General features: G+C 40.9%; 2 protein-coding genes across 2 annotated transcripts; both read right to left on the bottom strand.

The window, feature by feature from the left end:
• Positions 1–162: 162 nt before the first annotated feature.
• On the bottom strand, positions 163–7639 carry fam20cl (family with sequence similarity 20 member C, like). The gene is made up of 11 exons (XM_062989326.1): positions 7623–7639; positions 7103–7438; positions 6602–6777; positions 6172–6250; positions 5243–5335; positions 5038–5153; positions 4043–4223; positions 3819–3928; positions 1365–1446; positions 1176–1235; positions 163–803 (listed from the first exon to the last, which is right to left on the bottom strand). Exons 1-11 carry the CDS (start codon positions 7637–7639, stop codon positions 533–535), a joined length of 1521 nt encoding a protein of 506 aa, XP_062845396.1. The 3' UTR covers positions 163–532.
• A 5743-nt stretch (positions 7640–13382) lies between these two features.
• nptxrb (neuronal pentraxin receptor b) lies at positions 13383–21114 on the bottom strand. Its single transcript, XM_062989837.1, has 5 exons — positions 20449–21114; positions 17380–17617; positions 16780–17021; positions 14286–14465; positions 13383–13889 (listed from the first exon to the last, which is right to left on the bottom strand). The coding sequence occupies exons 1-5, from the start codon at positions 21097–21099 to the stop codon at positions 13656–13658; spliced, it is 1545 nt and encodes a 514-aa protein (XP_062845907.1). The 5' UTR covers positions 21100–21114; the 3' UTR covers positions 13383–13655.
• Positions 21115–21383: the final 269 nt, after the last annotated feature.

Here is a 21383-nt window from a genome sequence, read left to right as displayed (position 1 = left end):
GTCGCTAGAGGGGTCTGAAAAGTCGCTAAGTTGGCAACACTGCAACACTGGGCTACACGACCACGGTAAGCCTGGACTGCATGGCCGCAAGGGCTTCTGGGTTGCCTGTAAATTTCTTTATTATTTATTAAATACAACTGAGATACATTTGTTCATTCGGTAACTGGTGATGCTATCTTGACTAGTAAATGTTGAATGGTAATAAAAGATTTAGAGAATACTGAATGCCTGTGACCCTTGATCCCTTCAGACAGCACAGTACTTAAACAATTTTAAATTCAAGAGGTCCGTTTATTTAAAATTCAAAATCAAACATGCATCCATGTGACGTCCATAAACAAACGTCTGTCTATCCTGCTAGTGCTGCTTAGGTAAAGTGTAACAGGCCGGCCAAAGAATGAACCATGACAAAAGCATCTGTCCTCCGTTGCGACACTCACTGCACAGTTGTAGAGTTCCTCTGCACACCACCATAGAGCTGTAAAGCTTTTCCCAATGTCCATCACTTAGTAAATACATCAGTTACTTTGGTTTAAACACGATCACCTGCATGTTCCAGGTCAGGATAGTCAGGAATGTCATCATATATGACCTCACTGTGGTGCTGATGCTGAAGAAGGCAGCGCTGGATGGTCTGAAGTACCGTTGTTAGACGGCGGTCTAATGTGGAAAGGTGAGGCTCGGTGAGGAGGGGTGCCACGGCGGTCAGCGGGTCCTGAGACAGAGACCCTCGCATGGCGTCGCTCAGGCGGTACTGTGGGAGAGAAAGCAGATGCAGACGGAGCAGCGTGGAACGCCGGATTCTGTAGAGGAGAGAGAAAAGAGATGAAGGCTCTGACGATGGTTCTAGGAAGAACCTTTAATTGGGCTCAATAATTCATGTATCCTGACAAACTACAGCCAATAAATAATAGTAATAATAATTATAATAACAACAAAAACATAAATGACAAATAATACAAATTATGATATTATAAGAAAAAATGATTAATAACAACAATAAGAGAAAATGATATAAATTAATCATCGATAAGAGAAAATGGTAAATGATAATAATAACAGAAAATGATAGATACAAAAAATTATATTATTATTAAAAGAAAATAATAATTATTAATATATATTAATATAGCATTCAGAGGTGTCTAATTAAACTTCTATCACTGCGTGCTTACCTGCAACACTGCACAACAGGGGTAAGTATGGACGGCTCGTCCTTAGAATGTCGACCAAACCTACAACACACACACACACACGCACACACGCACATATCAACCAGCATATATTTTAAAACCTTAGGGGTCGATCTTTCACATGTAGAACACAACGTTGGTGCAAAGCTGCCAGCGGTTTCAAATACTCACGCTCTGCCATTGTCTAAGTGTAAAAGGAAAGTATCGTTGCCAAAAATTTCAAACGTTTCATAGTGGTGTCTGTCCATATTACCTGAAAATACACATAAGAGGGGAAAGGTAACATACATAATAGTACATAATGTTTCAAAATCAGTCACTCTTATTTGTCTACAGAAATAATACATCAAGATTTAGGAAAACATTAATAGAGCAGGAAAAGACATGTCTAAGGCTCAAGGACTCCACCGAATCACAAGGAGCACCATCATCTCCAAAGCGAGTAGACAAACTAAAGATCCTGCAAAAACAGCTAATGAGCTGAAGACATCTGCAGCCTCAGCTAAGGTGTGTGTTCTTAAGACTCCATTATACAAAAACGACCAGGCAAATTAATTAATTAAAGGTAGCAAGGAAGAAATCCACAGTGCTCAGATCCTGGACGATGAACCAATTCATTTCAGTCACATGGTGGATGTGGTGTAATGGTGTTTAGGTGTTTTGCTGTATTGGGATCTAGATGACATCAGTATTGCAGGGACAATGAATTCCACTGGCTAGAAGAAATGTTTATGGGCAGAATGTAAGGTCATCTGTCCGTGAGCACAAACATTGACTAAGCCAGTTCAAAACGTACATGGGCTTGCTTTTGTATATTAGATTAGTAAAGTCCTGTTTATGGATGCAGTTTTCGTCGTTTTGTTATATACAGTGCCTTGCAAAAGTATTCGGCCCCCTTGAACTTTTCAACCTTTTGCCACATTTCAGGCTTCAAACATAAAGATATGAAATTGTAATTTTTTGTGAAGAATCAATAACAAGTGGGACACAATCGTGAAGTGGAACGAAATTTATTGGATATTTTAAACTTTTTTTTAGAAATAAAAAACTAAAAAGTGGGGCGTGCAATATTATTCAGCCCCTTTACTTTCAGTGCAGCAAACTCACTCCAGAAGTTCAGTGAGGATCTCTGAATGATCCAATGTTGACCTAAATGACTGATGGTGATAAATAGAATCCACCTGTGTGTAATCAAGTCTCCGTATAAATGCACCTGCTCTGTGACAGTCTCAGAGTTCTGTTTAAAGCGCAGAGAGCATCATGAAGACCAAGGAACACACCAGGCAGGTCCGAGATACTGTTGTGGAGAAGTTTAAAGCTGGATTTGGATACAAAAAGATTTCCCAAGCTTTAAACATCTCAAGGAGCACTGTGCAAGCGATCATATTGAAATGGAAGGAGTATCAGACCACTGCAAATCTACCAAGACCCGGCCGTCCCTCTAAACTTTCAGCTCAAACAAGGAGAAGACTGATCAGAGATGCAGCCAAGAGGCCCATGATCACTCTGAATGAACTGCAGAGATCTACAGCTGAGGTGGGAGACTCTGTCCATAGGACACAATCAGTCGTACACTGCACAAATCTGGCCTTTATGGAAGAGTGGCAAGAAGAAAGCCATTTCTCAAAGATATCTATAAAAAGTCACCTGGGAGACACACCAAACATGTGGAAGAAGGTGCTCTGGTCAGATGAAACCAAAATCGAACTTTTTGGCCACAACGCAAAACGTTATGTTTGGCGTAAAAGCAACACAGCTCATCACCCTGAACACACCATCCCCACTGTCAAACATGGTGGTGGCAGCATCATGGTTTGGGCCTGCTTTTCTTCAGCAGGGACAGGGAAGATGGTTAAAATTGATGGGAAGATGGATGGAGCCAAATACAGGACCATTCTGGAAGAAAACCTGTTGCAGTCTGCAAAAGACCTGAGACTGGGACGGAGATTTATCTTCCAACAAGACAATGAACCAAAACATAAAGCAAAATCTACAATGGAATGGTTCACAAATAAACGTATCCAGGTGTTAGAATGGCCAAGTCAAAGTCCAGACCTGAATCCCATCGAGAATCTGTGGAAAGAGCTGAAAACTGCTGTTCACAAACGCTCTCCATCCAACCTCACTGAGCTCGAGCTGTTTTGCAAGGAAGAATGGGCAAAAATTTCTGTCTCTCGATGTGCAAAACTGATAGAGACATACCCCAAGCGACTTGCAGCTGTAATCGCAGCAAAAGGTGGCGCTACAAAGTATTAACGCAAGGGGGCTGAATAATATTGCACGCCCCACTTTTCAGTTTTTTATTTCTAAAAAAAGTTTAAAATATCCAATAAATTTCGTTCCACTTCACGATTGTGTCCCACTTGTTGTTGATTCTTCACAAAAAATTACAATTTCATATCGTTATGTTTGAAGCCTGAAATGTGGCAAAAGGTTGAAAAGTTCAAGGGGGCTGAATACTTTTGCAAGGCACTGTATATATACATACATACATATATGCTTATTTATATGTTCACATATAATCATCTAAGACAGTCAAATGTCCCAAAAATGCAATAACAGAGGCACAAAGGGTGCAAATACTTTTGTTACAGTGAGTGATCAAATTTAATCTGCAGGACTTACTCTGTAGAAAATCCAGAATGGTCATATCTATGAGATCCACCAATCGGGTGCCTCGGTCGTAAGGCGGGGTCTTCTTCACGGCATCGCAGTACTTCGGGGTCGTTTCCCACCTGGAAAATATTTCTATAAACTTTTACCTTAAACCCACACACCCTCGGAACAATCAAATAAAAGTAATACTGCAAAGCATAGACGTTTATACCGTACACATACACACAACCTACAGTGCCAGCTTGCTGCGGCTGTACGAGCGCCTCCACGGGTTCCTCCAGGAGCGACGCGAGGCGAGGGACAGTTCAGGCAACATGGCCGCCATGGAGCCCTCGAGCGCACGGGGCCGGCCGCACACCGCGTGCTCGGTGGAACAGTAGTACGAACACTGGCCGTAAAAGCACGAGTTCCCCACTAAAACACACACACACTCAGATGTGAAGGGTGAGAGCCATAAAATAGCCTTATTTACAGTACACGTACCAACCACTTTATTAAGTATACCTTTTTATAAAGGGTGCACTTTGTGGGTATACAATCACTGACTTTTACAATTACTGACATCTGTTCCTGTGCACACACAGCTATGCATGTTGTAAGTCTAAACTGGAAGAACACCAGGATTGTTATACCCACAATGCCCACATAATCAGCTTAATCTGAAGTACAGTGCAAAAATCTTAGGCCACTATTTGGTTTGTTGTTCCAGTAATGGTATAACCACCATATATAATTATTTCTCAGTCTTTTATTAGAGTACAACCAGAAAATACAGACTAGCCACAGCTTTAATAAGCTAAAGTGGCAGGTATTTAGTGTGACCTCCCTTACCCATGATCAATAGCAGATTCTAAACCTAAATGGACTGGAAGCAATTATTGGTACTCAACCTGAAGAACTTTAAAGAATCAAGAGAGGTCAAGGACAAAAAAGCACTGGAAGGTTCTTCTTTGAGAGACCAGAGGAATCCAGCAGAGACCTGGCTCAGTATCTGGCAGCTTCACTGGGATGCCATGTTGACCCATCTACAGTCCAAAGAAGCTAGGGTTGGAAGGGTAAAGTGCCTTCTGGAAAGCGCCTGATTGGGAATGGTTTTATTTTTGAGCATAATAACAATCCCAAGCACACTGCTGATGCAGTGAAATCATTTTTGGAGAGAAATAAAGCTGATAAAACAGTGACAGATGTGGACTGGACTCATACTGCTTTAGACCACGTGTATCCAAACCTGGGGAGGTGAAGAAAGTCCTGGCCAGTTTATGGTCAGTTGTGATGTCTTTAACTTCCTTATTCACGTTCAGCAGTCTTCCAACAGCAGGAGGCACACGCCGGAAACCCAGTATCCTAAAAAAGAGACAAAGTTAAATGAAGTTAGTGATGGACTGAAATTCGTACAGTTTTATTTTTACGTGTCTAGTTAATTCTTTTGGAACCTGTCCAGGTGAAAGGCTGCAATCTCAGCGTTGTGTCTCTCGAAGTCAGAGAAATAGTAGAGGTTCACGTTCGTCTCTTCATCTCTCTCTTGCCTGCGGCAAAAACGAGGCGGTTTAGACAGCATAGAAAGACGTAATGTGCACTGGTGAAGACTGGTGAAGGATGGTAACCATGGTAACCTGTTAGCAACCGGCTTATTAAAAATCCATTCATAACACCAGAGTCATTGATTTATTCTTATTATTATTCATTATTATTATGTAATTCTGTTTAAAGTCCTGAATAATACACATACAACTGTGCTTTACTATGATTGGGTTATCCTGTTAGTACTGGTGAGAGACTAGGAGCTATTTGCTTCTTTTCTAATCACATGGAGCGCACCTCATGCACTCATACAAATACGAACACTACCATGTCATTGCCATTAGTGCTGGGACTGGAAAACCACCCGAACAACATTAATTGATTCAAATGAATGAATAAAATAAACATGACACATGGGGTGACAGTGTACAGAGCAACAGATGGGCTATATTCAGTAACTGAATACCCACAAAGTTCATCTGTATGGAAGTGAGCTTATAAAATATTAATATCAAAGAATGGATGAACCACTAAGGTGTACCTAATAAACTGTAAGTGTATAAAGGCCTGCAACCCTGATCAGGATGACCGCAGCTGGTAACAATAAATAAATGATTTCAGAAATTGAGGTTTGTGGTTTGAGAAGTGAAACTGCTTTAGGAACAGTGGAAAAAGTGACGTTTAAATTCAGATCTATGGAAACTATATCAGTATAAAGGTTTGGATGCTCATTAAGTGTGATTATGTAACAAAACAAGCCGTTTGGATTAATAAAATGCTTTAGATCGGACGTCAGGCTGCTGGCAGAGAAGTGATCTATAGTTGTAAATAATTGACTCACTTCATAGGTTTGAAAAGCACCTGTCCGTAGTTGGGGAAGGTTATCACCAACTTCAGCTGTGTTCCTCCAGTCTTCTGAACTAAAGCATAAACATACGTAACACTGAAATGATTAATTCTGGAGAAAGGACCTGGAATGCTCTAAAATGAAATATATAAAATACATTCTGTTCAAATTTGAGGGACAATTTTGCAAAAAACTCTAGTGGACTGCACTGAGCCCTGAACTTGACCCCTCAGGATAAATTGAAATGTTGATTGTGAGCCAGGCCACCGAATTCAACATTACTTCAAATGTGAAGATGGCAACACCATATTAATGTCCAACAATCTCATGGTCAAGGTGTGCACATACTTTTGGCTGTATAGTGTACCTACATTGCATTGCATTGCATAAGGAGGGTCAGGAGGTCAGGATTAGAATTTCATACCTGTGCTGACAATACGACCGGTTGCCATTTGCTCTAGAAGCACGGGCAGGTTGGCATCTCGGTGCTTGTACAGCTGCCAGCGGGAGATGCCCAGGTGAAACCGTAGCCAGGGTGGGTGAGTCTCGGTGCTGCTGTTCCATTGGATAGGATCGAAGCCCTCTTTGCTATCATTCTGCCTGTATGGTAAGAGCATATAATGTCTAACAATCCATAAGGCTTTAATCATCTGGGTCAAAAATGTACAATGTCTTTTAACCTCCATGAATTAATAGCTGTTGAAAAGAGGGATTACTGTTTATAGTCGAGCAAGCTTTAAAATCTTCATATGGTTAATGACTGACTTGCAGGAAAGTCTTTTATGTGATCAATAACCAACTTCAGTCCAGCTTTAAGGAACCGTCTCTAATCCCATGATGACGTAAAGCTTGTTTGACTGGGTGACAGTTTGGATTTTCACTAATCTATGTACTTTTGGATGGCATCAAAGTGCATGTGTCTTACCACTGCTGTGCATTGTGCCCCTCGGCCTCCTGCGTCCGGACTCTCAGCAGAGTGTCCTCGTCCGGATTCAACGAGGCGTGCAGGTTATACAGCGTGTGAGAGAACAGAGCCTCCAACTTGGCTAGGTCGGCCGTTCTTACTCGGCTTTGCTTCGCTGGGCCGGCGGAGGCGGGCCGTGCGTGGTCGGCCGAGGTGAGGTTGGGGTGAAGCGGTCGCTGAAGGGGCTTGCAGGTTTTCGGGAAGAGGAGCAGAACCAGTAAAACCAAAAGCAGGTTCAGTGCGAGCGTCACGCACAAGAGCAAGGCACATCTACCGTGCAAGCGCCGGCCTCTTATACTGGTAGGATAAGGAGACACAGGATACTGTTACTCCAGAGGTTAAAACACTTAATAAAGTGTCATCACCGTGCATTTATAGTAACTGAAATCAAGCATACGTCTACTTTTTGAATCCTGGAGGTATATTAAATAAGAAAAACATGGTTAGAAGATCAATAAATGTGTAGTATGGTTTTACTTACCTGTTTCTGTTGCTCATCTCGGCTCCACAATCAGTTTAAGAGAGCGATTTCTGTTCTCCTGCACTACTTTTGTATTCATTTGTTTATTCTCTCTATCCCCCCCTTTCCCCTTTCTCATTCTCAAACAGAAGAATGAACTGTTGCCAGGTTGAGGTGATCTGAACTGATTTTTGTTTACTTAAGGTTTTATCATTTTATTCAAACATTTTGTTCATTACGTTAGAGTTAAATACTATTTTCCTCTTTTACTGTGGAAGAAGATTTATTGTTTAACTGCATATTTGATTGTTTACGTCAAAAATTCTTCTAGACATTGCAACCGCGGTCTGGCAGAAATGTGCGTAAATAAAGAAACGCCAATAACAGGCCTGTGGAGGTGTGATATTGTTTTAAATGCTGTTTTGGGCCTGAATTACTGAGCTCTACACGTCCAGCCATCTCTCTTCTGTAACCGTCTCTGTGAGTGTCAGACGGCTTTTTTTCAAAAGGCAACGAGCATTATCACATCAACAACACATTTTTAAAATAGATTCAGTGTTGAACAAAATATAAAATGAAGTGGAACGGTCCTTCTACATTGTAAGTTTAACATGCTGGATTAAAAACACAGAACGTGCAACTTCCAGTAACTGGAGACAAGTACTGAACCCCGGTCCCCAGAACCTGTGTGGCTTTGAGTGGCACCCACATAATCACGTTATAGCTGTCACCATGCTGCCTGACAGCTCTAACATGATAATCTGTAATATGAGCTTGTCTGTGTGTTTGTGTGCAGGTTGTTGGGACAGAAGTCGCTGTGACCCGACCGTGTTCGCTTGTGCAATCATGTCAACGAACTCGGTCTCGGAAGTCCTCTCCATACACACACACACACACAGAAATGATTTATAATCCTCGTTATAATCCCTTCACCACTGTTCTTATATCTCTGTGACAGAGGGAGAGATTCTGAGCTCCACGGTCAGCTGGGCGCCCTCTAGCAGGCACAGTTGACTAATGCCTGTAGCAGATAAAATTGGCCTCCAGTCTGCTGGGTGTGAAAGACCGGACTAAGGGGTGGGTTGTCAACGCTGTGTAACGACAAACAGACCGAAGTACGGGAGAATATGAAGGGATTGGTGTACTGCGCACATATCGAAGAGTTTTTTTATGCACGTATATATATAGGAGCTTCCTTACCTGGGTATGCTTCAGCTGGATCTGCTTCAACAACTGAATCAGAGGGCGCCTTGGCCACACCAGCGTGTCTGTATGTAGACGCCCAACCAGTCAATGGGGAACCAGCCTGGATCCAGCCTATTGAAAAAATTTATTTAATTAAATTAAGAAAGTATATTTTACAACATACTATAGCAAATAATGTATATTTACAGTAAACAAAATGTAAAATTATGATATACATTAACATTAAATCCAGGCTAAAAAATTTATTATAACTAACCCTTTCCAGAGCATCAAATATTAAAGTAGGAATCAAAGCTTCACATCGAGAGGAACAGTTGGAGGAGAGGGGTGGGAGAAAACCAGAGCCAGTACTGAACACACAGATGGTCTGGCAGGACAGAGAGTGAGAATCACTGGACAGAGAAACAGAAAGCGTGAAATATCACAATATTCCTGATGAATTCATTGTTAGACAGTACAGGAAGAGTATATTAAAATAGACGTCCAGCGCATTAGCCCAGATTATTTCTACACAACGTCCCAGTGCGTCTTTTTCTCACTTCTGATTCCCTGTCATTAACACCAAACCCTGGCTGTCCAAGGAGAACCACGTACCAGCCCTTGCCCCCTGCTACTTTCACACAAGACAGTAATAAATTCTCAGAGAGCGCTGCTTTACATCTTGCTTTCATCATTTGCGGTCTGACCTCAATTCTGTGCGCTTAAACATCTGGCTGTTGTTCTCAGATTTGTCGGTTGGCCTAAATACCCCGCGCACAACACACGCTCGACCTAAGAGCTCAGACGAGGTGACACAGAGGTTATCTGAGAGTGAAAGCACATGCAATCCATGCAAAGACCAGCAGTGGTAGGGCTTAATCCCATAACCTTGCGATCAATAGTCCAGCACCTGAGACTAAAGTCCTTAGACTTCATTTGTAGGGGTGGTTGTTCAGTTAAAAGTTCAGTTAAATAAACTGACCAACCAGCATGACCACACTATGGCCATCTGGTTGCATTGATTAGCAACCCTGCTGGTGTTGTTGGTCAGTCACATTACATTAGGTAGGCACATTAGGGGGAATTTCAGTACTATGGACGCTAGATAGATTTAGAATTATGGCTCCTACAGTGGTTCGGTGGAGTCCTAGAGCTTCAAAAATGGCTTAGTAACCCTGATTTTCCTAGCTTTTCTTAAATGTACAGTCTCAATCGTGACTAGTTTTTGGGACAGGGTTCTCAACCACCCTGACACTTAAAAGGATAACTAGGGATATAAGGATTATAACTAAATTTAAATAAATTAATGAGTTTGTCATATGTATTTGATCTTCTTCGTTTTGCATATTCCATTAAAAATGAAAGGAAAGAAGAGGAGGATGTGAAATATACTGATCAGCAGTGCTGGGATGGATGTGGACGGGGTATTGGTGGATAAATAATACATGATCTAAAGAGCGAGGGAAATGGTACGGGGTAAAACTGAGCAGGGGTCGCGAGCAACGTAATTACCACACATCTATTATTCAGCAGCGTCTGGAGAGAGAATGGGAATGAAGACGGAGAACGCTAAGTAGGACGGTGAGCTACTTTCTGCACGTGATTGAGACAGTAAATGCTGGTGGGTGACAAATTAAAGAAAAAAAGCCAGCAATACAATACAATACAAGTAAGGTGTTGGGTCAATACAAGCCTTCAAACCCCTGTTTGTTTAAATGTGTGCAAATATTCTAAATAATGTTAAGTAAAACAATTGGGGGAAAACATCTGTCTAGATAACAATGATGGGCATTTTTACCTGCTGATAAACTGTTTGGTGTTTTTTTTTTTTCTGATAATGGCCTTAAACATCCACTCTCCATGGCATCAGCGTCCAAGTAGAAGATCTGTGGATAGACAGGGCGTTTAAAAGTCCAGCGTCTGGCTTAAAAAGAAACCTTAAGGTGAATGAACGATTACCTGGTTTGATGGGCTTATTATGCTTCATCTTGGTCGTTCCTGATCCTGCAGGCATTGACAGGGCCGCTGACCGGTCGTAGCCATACATACGTACGCTGTCTGGATTCCTAGCTCTAGATCTACGTAGAGCTAGGAATCTTAAATCCTGAAGATTACCACAGAAACCTGGTGATGACATTTCTAGAGGTAAATCTCGTTCGCTAATTTCACTCCCAGGTGGTATGAAGGTCCGGCTTTTCTAAAATCCCTTTAATATTGAAGGCAGACGACACAGACGATTTTGACCTCTGAAATAATGTTTTGCATACTGAAAGAAGAAATGCCTCCTTCTTAAGACAAAAACACAATTAACAGACCTGAACACGACTACTAGATAAGCCCTCAGGACCAAAGTCATGAATCATGATCCATCTGTTTCTGCTGCATACAGGACGTCTCCTTAAACGATCTCGGCGAGACAGCTTTCCAATCTAGTTTTACTGCTGTAAAGAATAATCCTAATCCTTAGAGCCCAAAATCTGGAACACAGAGCTGTCAATAATTAGTCCTTGATGTCAAACCCATGCTAGGATAAGAATCTTTAGTTTCTTTGGTAGTGAGAGGAAAAGGCTAACGAATGGAAAACAAAGCATCCTTATATTGTCTCGTTATTTAATCACCAGTCACTACCAGATGTGCACATCTACAGTACAGTGCCATGGAAAATATTCATCTCCCAGCGCCCTTTTCTTTACTGCATTACGTGTTCTGGGATTTCTGTTTCTTTGACTGGTGACAGAATTCATTTGGGATGACACAGCAGTGCAGCCAGTGCATTCTGGATATTTCAGAATAATATAATAATAGTTTGATGGATGAAGTTCCCTTTACAGCTTTCTAACCACTAGCCCTAAATATGACTAAATATTTATGGGTAATTTTTAAGGAGGATGGTTAGAAAGGCAAACATTTTTTAAAAGAAATACAGTTGAGGTCACCAAGGTCTCCATATCTGTTTATAAGGTCTGCAAGAATGAAGCATTAGGTGGGTTTGACAAAGAAATCTAGTTGCCAACACCCCAAGTTTGTCCCCAACCAAAACCCTTCTTAGGATACAATGACTCTATGAAGTACCAGGAGCCTTTAAATGCAAATTTGTTTGTTTGCCAAGAAGCTAAAACTGACCCACAGTTGGGACCTCCAATATGAACATAATCCAAAACAAACAGTCCAGATTCACACAAACTCCTCTAAATTAAGTCTCTCTCATGCTCATCTCAGTCCTTCAATGTAAATCCTGCTGAAAAGCTATAGGGAGGATCTGAACAGCGATTCAGATTCAAGCTCTGGATTCTCCGATTTTATCAAGCGTTAAAGGAGAAGACTCTGTGATGTTTAGCTCGCATGCAGAAGTGCTCACAAATGCTCAACATCAAGTCAATAAAATCACGGGAACGCTTCTTGTTTTCCATCACCATGTTTATGTTTTCATCCACGTATTTCACATCATTATAAATCCATTACAGTGCGCACGGTGTACTGACAAGCGCTACAGGTACATCACAGCAGATCACCGATCAACAGCAAAATAATAGAAATAATAAATAAATAAACTAAGTAATCCACCAAGCAGGCGCTTTCTAGTGTTCTCTTTAAGCAATGTATGAGAATAATGGACGAGTTACTGAAACTTCTCCCTGTATATGTGATATAAGCTTACTACTGTATATAATAACTTTCACATCACTTTAGCCTGTTACATCCACCATATAACACTAGAGCTAAAAATTATCTGGTACATTGTTTATGACTTATTTATCTAATTAAAAAAGCAAATATTTTGGCAAAATCAGCAAGAAAATATGAGAATAAGAAAATGTAAATCCAACATAATAATAATACAACTAATCAGCATTTATCTAGCAAATAAACGAATGACCATACTGAGCGCTGATGATTAAAGTCAGTAAGTGAAGTTTAGAAAAAGAAACCACCATTAACACACAGTTCTATTATGGTACCAGAAAGCAAGTGGAGGCGTCTGCTATTTATATAACGACTTATTTCATATCAAGTTAGTTCCCAATCATTTTATATTATCTGCTTCAACATGGTTAGGGTCGAGACAGGACCGCACTGGGGATAGAGCTATAGTCCAGCACCGGACAACACACACATTTACTCACCTAACTCACATTCAGGGGGAATTTAGAGTAGCCAATCCACCAAAGTCATGGACGTGGGGAGAACATGCAAAACTGTAAACATTTGAGCAGAATTTAAGCAAAACTATAGAGATTAAGGAGAATGGTTGAGCAATGTAAAGCATTTAAAGGAAATGATTATTTAAATGCAATTCTTTAAATGGTCTGATCCACATTTTGCACATTTTCGGGAGGTGGGAGTCGTCAGAATGTGACTGGACGTGAGAATCAAACAAATAAAATATAGTAGAATATTTAAATACAGGTGAAAGTGAGTTCAGACATCACTGCTCTCTATTTTTAAATTAGCATTTCAAATCCTTCTTCTACCTAGAGTTTATAAATAAAACCTTAAATATAATAAGAAACTTAATAAAATGTGCAGTGTTACGTAAAGGCAGCAACAATCACAGTTATACCATTAAAAATACATGGCCAGCCTGAACAGGACAGATACATGTATAAAAAGTATTACAAATAAAATCGATATCGTAGCAGCTAAACTAAACCAGTTAAATAACGAGACACGATCTAGGACGAGATACACGATGGCTTTAAAGCACTTAGCAGTTGCAGTGTACGGTCTGAGACTCCTCACACACACACACACACACGTGACTGCAGTCCCACAGTGGTCGTTCTTTAAGCCTCGTCTCAGAACCCCTTTCAACAGATCGTATTCCTGACACCCCCCTCCCATATTTACTGACAACACTCCCCCAGCACCTCACTTTTGAGGCCCCGCATCACTGGAGCAGGTGTCCAAAGGCTCCTTGGTGGCTCCCCCGAACACGTCAACGTCCCGATCGGTCCATGACACCACGTTCCCTCGCAGCGCAGGCTCGCCGCAGGCTGCCAGGGTGCCGATCTCGGCCGGAGCCAGCACCCGATCCCACATGTTAAACAGAGACACCTCGCCCACCAGAGCCTGCGAGGCGTCGAAGCGCCCGCCCACTGTGTCCTTCGAAAGAGAAGAGAGGAGTCCAAGGGTTACGCACTTTAGCTGATACTGATTGTGCTTCAGAAAATGAATTGCGATGAAAACTTATTTATCACATTTTTTTAACTGAATTGAAAATATTGCCCCCCACACATTCTTGGCTGTGGTGGTGCTTTGATTGTCCCAAGCATCCAGACAAATTGTCTCTAAGCATAAGCTGCCCTTGACAAGAGAACACTGTTTCATGTACTTTCAGAGTGCAGTCCCTATTAATATGGGCACAGAAAAGTTACTGAGGTTAAGATTAGGTCTTAGGATTAAAACTAGGTTCGGGTTAGGTTTTAGAATTTTTCCTCAACCTCAGTCGAACTGAAGTCCCTTATGGGGGTACTGAGATTAAGATATTCACATATTTACCTGTTCTTGTCCCAACACCAGCACGCCTCCAGCTTTGATTGGATGCCACGCTGACAATCCTTCACCACGGCCCTTCAGCTTGCCCCCCTGATATACCTTCCACACGCCGTCACGCAGGGTCCAGCTCACGCAAACATGCTGCCAAACACCAGGTGGGAAGGACAGCGGCAACTGCGCCACCTACAGAAGAGAGGGTAATCATGCTCTCTCATCAGCCATATTTAAAATATCCTGACCATAAACTTAAGTGTCTACAGTGTCCAGAAACACTGCTGACTTTGCTGGGCTTAAACCTAATGTGCAGAATGGACTTGTATTGTGGTATGACTAGTCCACTTTTCAGATGGAATTGAATTCTCAAGGTGAGTGTGGATGCTAGACTGGTCTGTCTGCAGTCCAGAAAAACTGGATCAGTTGGATCACATTTTCTGCACAGTTAATATGCTGTGTTTTACTGGATTAATAAACTGTATTTTACTGGATTAATATGCTGTGCTTTGCTGGATTAATATGCTGTGCTTTACTAGATTAATATGCTGTGATTTACTAGACTAATAAACTGTGTTTTACTGGATTAATATGCTGTGTTTTACTGGATTAATATGCTGTGTTTTACTAGATTAATATGCTGTGTTTTACTAGATTAATAAACTGTGTTTTACTAGATTAATAAACTGTGTTTTACTAGATTAATATGCTGTGTTTTACTAGATTAATAAACTGTGTTTTACTGGATTAATATGCTGTGTTTTACTAGATTAATATGCTGTGTTTTACTAGATTAATATGCTGTGTTTTACTGGATTAATATGCTGTGTTTTACTAGATTAATATGCTGTGTTTTACTAGATTAATATGCTGTGTTTTACTGAATTAATATGCTGTGTTTTACTAGATTAATATGCTGTGTTTTACTGGATTAATATGCTGTGTTTTACTAGATTAATATGCTGTGTTTTACTGGATTAATAAACTGTGTTTTACTAGATTAATATGCTGTGTTTTACTAGATTAATAAACTGTGTTTTACTGGATTAATATGCTGCGTTTTACTGGATTAATATGCTGTGTTTTACTAGATTAATAAACTGTGTTTTACTAGATTAATATGCTGTGTTTTACTAGATTAATAAACTGTGTTTTACTAGATTAATATGCTGTGTTTTACTGGATTAATATGCTGTGTTTTACTGGATTAATATGCTGTGTTTTACTAGATTAATAAACTGTGTTTTACTAGATTAATATGCTGTGTTTTACTAGATTAATAAACTGTGTTTTACTGGATTAATATGCTGTGTTTTACTAGATTAATATGCTGTGTTTTACTAGATTAATATGCTGAGTTTTACTGGATTAATATGCTGTGTTTTACTGAATTAATATGCTGTGTTTTACTAGATTAATATGCTGTGTTTTACTGAATTAATATGCTGTGTTTTACTGGATTAATATGCTGTGTTTTACTGAATTAATATGCTGCGTTTTACTAGATTAATATGCTGTGTTTTACTGAATTAATATGCTGTGTTTTACTAGATTAATATGCTGTGTTTTACTGAATTAATATGCTGTGTTTTACTAGATTAATATGCTGTGTTTTACTGAATTAATATGCTGTGTTTTACTGGATTAATATGCTGTGTTTTACTAGATTAATATGCTGTGTTTTACTGGATTAATATGCTGTGTTTTACTGGATTAATATGCTGTGTTTTACTAGATTAATATGCTGTGTTTTACTGAATTAATATGCTGCGTTTTACTAGATTAATATGCTGTGTTTTACTGAATTAATATGCTGTGTTTTACTAGATTAATATGCTGTGTTTTACTGAATTAATATGCTGTGTTTTACTAGATTAATATGCTGTGTTTTACTGAATTAATATGCTGTGTTTTACTGGATTAATATGCTGTGTTTTACTAGATTAATATGCTGTGTTTTACTGGATTAATATGCTGTGTTTTACTGGATTAATATGCTGTGTTTTACTAGATTAATATGCTGTGTTTTACTGGATTAATATGCTGTGTTTTACTAGATTAATATGCTGTGTTTTACTAGATTAATATGCTGAGTTTTACTGAATTAATATGCTGTGTTTTACTAGATTAATATGCTGTGTTTTACTAGATTAATATGCTGTGTTTTACTGAATTAATATGCTGTGTTTTACTAGATTAATATGCTGTGTTTTACTGAATTAATATGCTGTGTTTTACTAGATTAATATGCTGTGTTTTACTGAATTAATATGCTGTGTTTTACTGGATTAATATGCTGTGTTTTACTAGATTAATATGCTGTGTTTTACTAGATTAATATGCTGTGTTTTACTGGATTAATATGCTGTGTTTTACTAGATTAATATGCTGTGTTTTACTAGATTAATATGCTGTGTTTTACTGGATTAATATGCTGTGTTTTACTGGATTAATATGTAATCTAGTGACATTTCTAAGGACAGATTTATTTATATATTTCCTTTACCTTGTCATTAATGAGCAGTTCGGCTGGATTGTGGACACCCTGCAGGAGGACGAGTTCGTTGGGCTGCTTGGACACAGCGTAGGAGAACGGTGTTCCGATGCCGCTCTCGGTCGACTTTAACCACAAACATGCTGTGAAGGCGTACATCTCCGGAATGCTCCGTCTCACCAGGCCATACATGAAGTTGGTCCGTGTGCGGAAGGAGAGTCTAAAGCCCTGTGGGAAACTCTGACCTGTAAAACCTGAAAAAAAACAAAAAACAAAGAAACATTCATATTTGTGTAAGTCAGATGCACCACAAACCATCTAAGCCCTCAACTCATCAGCCCATATTAATACAATGTAGTGAAGATAAATAATTTAATAAACAGAATCATTTAATGAAGTGAATTTTTAACTGATGTGAATTGATGTAAATCCATGTGGTTATTTTGTTTATTTACTCTTAATAATTTTATTTTTTTAGTTCATTCATTCATTCATATCTCATAACCAATTTATGAATTAAGTATAAACAGCTATAATAGTGACAAGAAAATGTGGACTGTGACCAGCTACAATGTCCTCACCCCACTCTTATTAAACCGTGCCCCTCCTTACTTTGTTCCAGATCTGCAATGCGCTCCTGCAGGGTATCGATGCCCTTGTCGATGTGCTGGTGGTGACTCTGCGTCTCCTTGCGCATGTTTTTTCTCTCCTCCTCCAGCTGCTTAACCTTCTGCTCCAGCCTTCCACCGATGTCGTCTACCTGCCCGCTGGGTTGGCTCAGCGACAGCCGCATGCCCGGGGTGCCTGTCGCCACCTCTGAGTGGTTCAGCAACATCGGTACCATCTCCAGCTGAGGGGCAGAGACAGGATTGGTTCAATGCACAACATAGATTATACAGTGTAGTAAACAAGCAGAAGATAATATGATAGGTTGTTGATATACAATAAATAACAATCTTCTTACTGGCCACTTTCACAAACAACATTATATCCAGTCCTGCAGGCAGCAAGGCCTTGTTTGTGAGAGGTCAGAGAACGGCCAGACTGGTTTGGGCTATGGTTAAACTGGTGACCAAATCCCACACAAACCACAACATCCCAGAATTCAAAGCATGTCAAACCATACAGATGACCACTTCTTATTTCACTTGTCAGCCTAGGGAATGAATGCATGACTACAGTGGTCAAAAAGCATAACGAAACTGGACAGTACAAGATGTTAAAGGCTGTTGCCTGAATACTTCAACTGGCCTGTCTGGCACCATAGACCATGCCATGATCAACATCACTAACTTCCCATTGTTCCCCATTCTGATGGTTGATGAGAACATTAACTGAAGCTCTTATGCACTGACCAAACCCTATGACAGGTCACTTGGTCTGATGGCTTCCTCTAATGACAGGCTATGTTGCCCTTCTTTACAACAAATGTGAAGTTCAGTTCTTTATTAAGCTCTTTTTTGTGTTCTACTCCCATTATGCTGTGAAATAAAGTAGAGATCTGTACTAGTCTTACCGAAGCTGGTTTCTGGCTGCACCTGAACAGCCATCGTTATCTGACTCAGACTCATTCACAGGTTCTGAAGCAGCAGTGCGCATGCGCATAACATCCAAACATTCTTGTCAGAGTCCAAACCAAAGCGTTTGTGTGAAGCACGACCAGCCAGCGTTAGGAATGCGAATTTATGATTAATAACTCCAATAACACGCGAAAACCGAAAACAGAAATAAAAATAAACGAAAATAGAAGAAAACCCGCTTCTCAGTGTGTGTAGTTACGGTAGCACTCGGAGCTAACGGTGGCTGATTACAAACAGCAGGTGAGAGAGACACTGAAACAGCCAATCAGCTGAAGTGGGCGGGGCGAAGGACGACCGATGACGGGAGGAATAAACACTGAACAACTGGACCTCGACCACGCCCCCTCCCCTGACTTAGCCAATCATGTCAAACTACACCGCTGAGATTCGAACCCTGTGGTTTATTAAAGATGTAACAAATGCTAAAACACATTAATAATAGGAAATGTGTACATTTAACATTAAAATAAATGCCATTTTAATTAAATCCATTGTAAGGTTTGTATTTACATGTGTTGATATGTTAAAAAAATATAAAAATACAGAAAGATGGATGGATAGATAGATAGATAGATAGATAGATAGATAGATAGATAGATAGATAGATAGATAGATAGATAGATAGATAGATAGATAGATAGATAGACGGACGGACGGATAGACGGATGGATAGATAGATAGATAGATAGATAGATAGATAGATAGATAGATAGATAGATAGATAGATAGATAGATAGATAGATAGACGGACGGACGGATAGACGGATGGATAGATAGATAGATAGATAGATAGATAGATAGATAGATAGATAGATAGATAGATAGATGGATGGATGGACGGACGGACGGACGGACGGACGGACGGACGGACGGACGGACGGACGGACGGACGATAGATAGATAGATAGATAGATAGATAGATAGATAGATAGATAGATAGATAGATAGATAGACGGACGGACGGACGGACGGACGGATAGACGGATGGATAGATAGATAGATGGATGGATGGATGGACGGACGGACGGACGGACGGACGGACGATAGATAGATAGATAGATAGATAGATAGATAGATAGATAGATAGATAGATAGATAGATAGATAGATAGATAGATAGAGAAATTATTGGCCTTGTTAGACAAAAAATACTTTTACTCTGTTCTAACAAATGGTAGCACATTGCAGGCTACTAAATTAATAATGAATATTAAAGTTCTTGCAACGTTTTACTAGAAATGCAGACTGGAATGTTCCAAAACAATACTTGGAAGGTCACTAGGCTACATAATGGTGCAGAACAACATTACAATCCATAACAAGTGCTTTATTTTGACTTTCTAACGTTGTGACCATGTAGTTGTGTTTGCTGGGAAGTAAGCAAGTCTATAGGCTGTAGTATAGGCCTAGTAATTGACATTCGGGTGGCCCACATAGACCAACCAGGCATCTACACAGACATGATTGGCTAAGTTTGCGACAGATTCCTACCTTGAGCCCAGTGTTTTCCGGTTAAACTGGACTCACTGCAACCATGATGAAAATAGAATGTGATAGAGTGACATACATGAATATCAAGGCCGTAATCAAAATAGCTATTAGGGAGACACTATATTCAGTATTCCACTCACTTGCTTTGCATAATGAGTTCCCTGTCTGTGGTCTGTGTTCCCATTAGTGGTTGATACGGTGGGAATGATTTAGAATGGCAGGAAAACACACACCCCATCCACCCATGTTCAGTTCATGGCTACAGGTCGACTTTGATGAGTGTAATAAAATGTAAGGCCACATTAAGGAGAGGTAAAATATTTATTATAACAGGCTGTATTATAAACTAGTGTAGTATATTACTTTACTCTACTAAGTAAGCAGCTAACAGGGTTTTATAAAATGTAGGTTCTTAGACTGTTACATGTGAGTACTAGAGTAGGGAATGTTTACTATGAAAGCATCTTTAGGTCTCTCTGGATAAGATGAGAAAGCTGTAAATGCAAAAAGGCCACATTAAGGAAAACGTGTAGAATATAGAAGATAATGAGTGGAATTATGATCCTATGATCAGATAGGATCCCTTATATGAATATAATAGCTTATCTTACCTCCAGCTTCTCGATGCGGTCTTTAAGCTGAAGTATGGCTCTCTCCAGCTCCTCCACGGCGCGGGCCGTGTTTAGTTGCGCGTCCCCGACCATGAGGCGGCGGCGGGCGGGCCAGGGTTCGGCACCGCGCTCGGACACACTGCGCTCATCCAGCAGCGCGCTCTCACATTCAGCCAGTTTACCGGTCAGCTCATCGATGGTCTTGCGGTCCACCTCGATCAACTCGTTCTGGAGCGCTACGGTGCGCCGGAGCTCCTCTGCGGTGGCGCTCAGGGAGCTCCAGTCTTCATCCTCGTATTCGGCCTGCTGCTGCTGCTGCGCCTCCTTTTCTCTTCTCCTCCGCTTCATTGCGCAGTCAGTGGCCGGGACTGGAGAGCAAACGAGCCGACTGAAGGTGAAGCGTTGCGGGCTGGCGAGGAACGGCGTGTCGCCGCGGCCCTCGTTCGTCACCGCCGAAGGGCCTCGTTCCTGCGCGTCCGCACCGTAAAGCGCTCCGAGAGAGCCGGCCGGTACCGGAGTCACGCTGAGGTTGGTGGACGCCAAAGCCTGGGGAGCGGCTTGTGATCGGGAATACACGCTCGCCACGATCAGGACCAGCGCGCCCATGAAGGCCAGAGCACCGGCCCCTGCCACGATCGCCACGAATTTCATCTTAACGATGCACACGCTGATTTTACTGCGGAATTTAGGCACAACAGTGAAGCGCAATATCGCAAACGGTCAAATCGAGTCCAAACGTGGCGAATATTTTAAGGCCGTGATGAAGCTCCCTCTCTAACCGCTTCTCTACGTTCTCCCGTCCTCCTCGCCCTCCTCCTCTTCACGTTGCTAAGCACCCAGTGCACGGGTTACCATGGTCACCGTGATGAGGGATGCTGGAAGACGGGAAATGTCGCCTAGAGGTGAGCGCAAACATCTTACTGATGCAGTCTCGG

The sequence above is a fragment of the Trichomycterus rosablanca genome, chromosome 27 (assembly GCF_030014385.1).
Source record: "Trichomycterus rosablanca isolate fTriRos1 chromosome 27, fTriRos1.hap1, whole genome shotgun sequence".
NCBI lineage: Eukaryota > Metazoa > Chordata > Actinopteri > Siluriformes > Trichomycteridae > Trichomycterus > Trichomycterus rosablanca.
The sequence above is the reverse complement of the archived record's forward strand: the minus strand, read 5'-3'. Positions and strand labels throughout refer to the sequence as shown.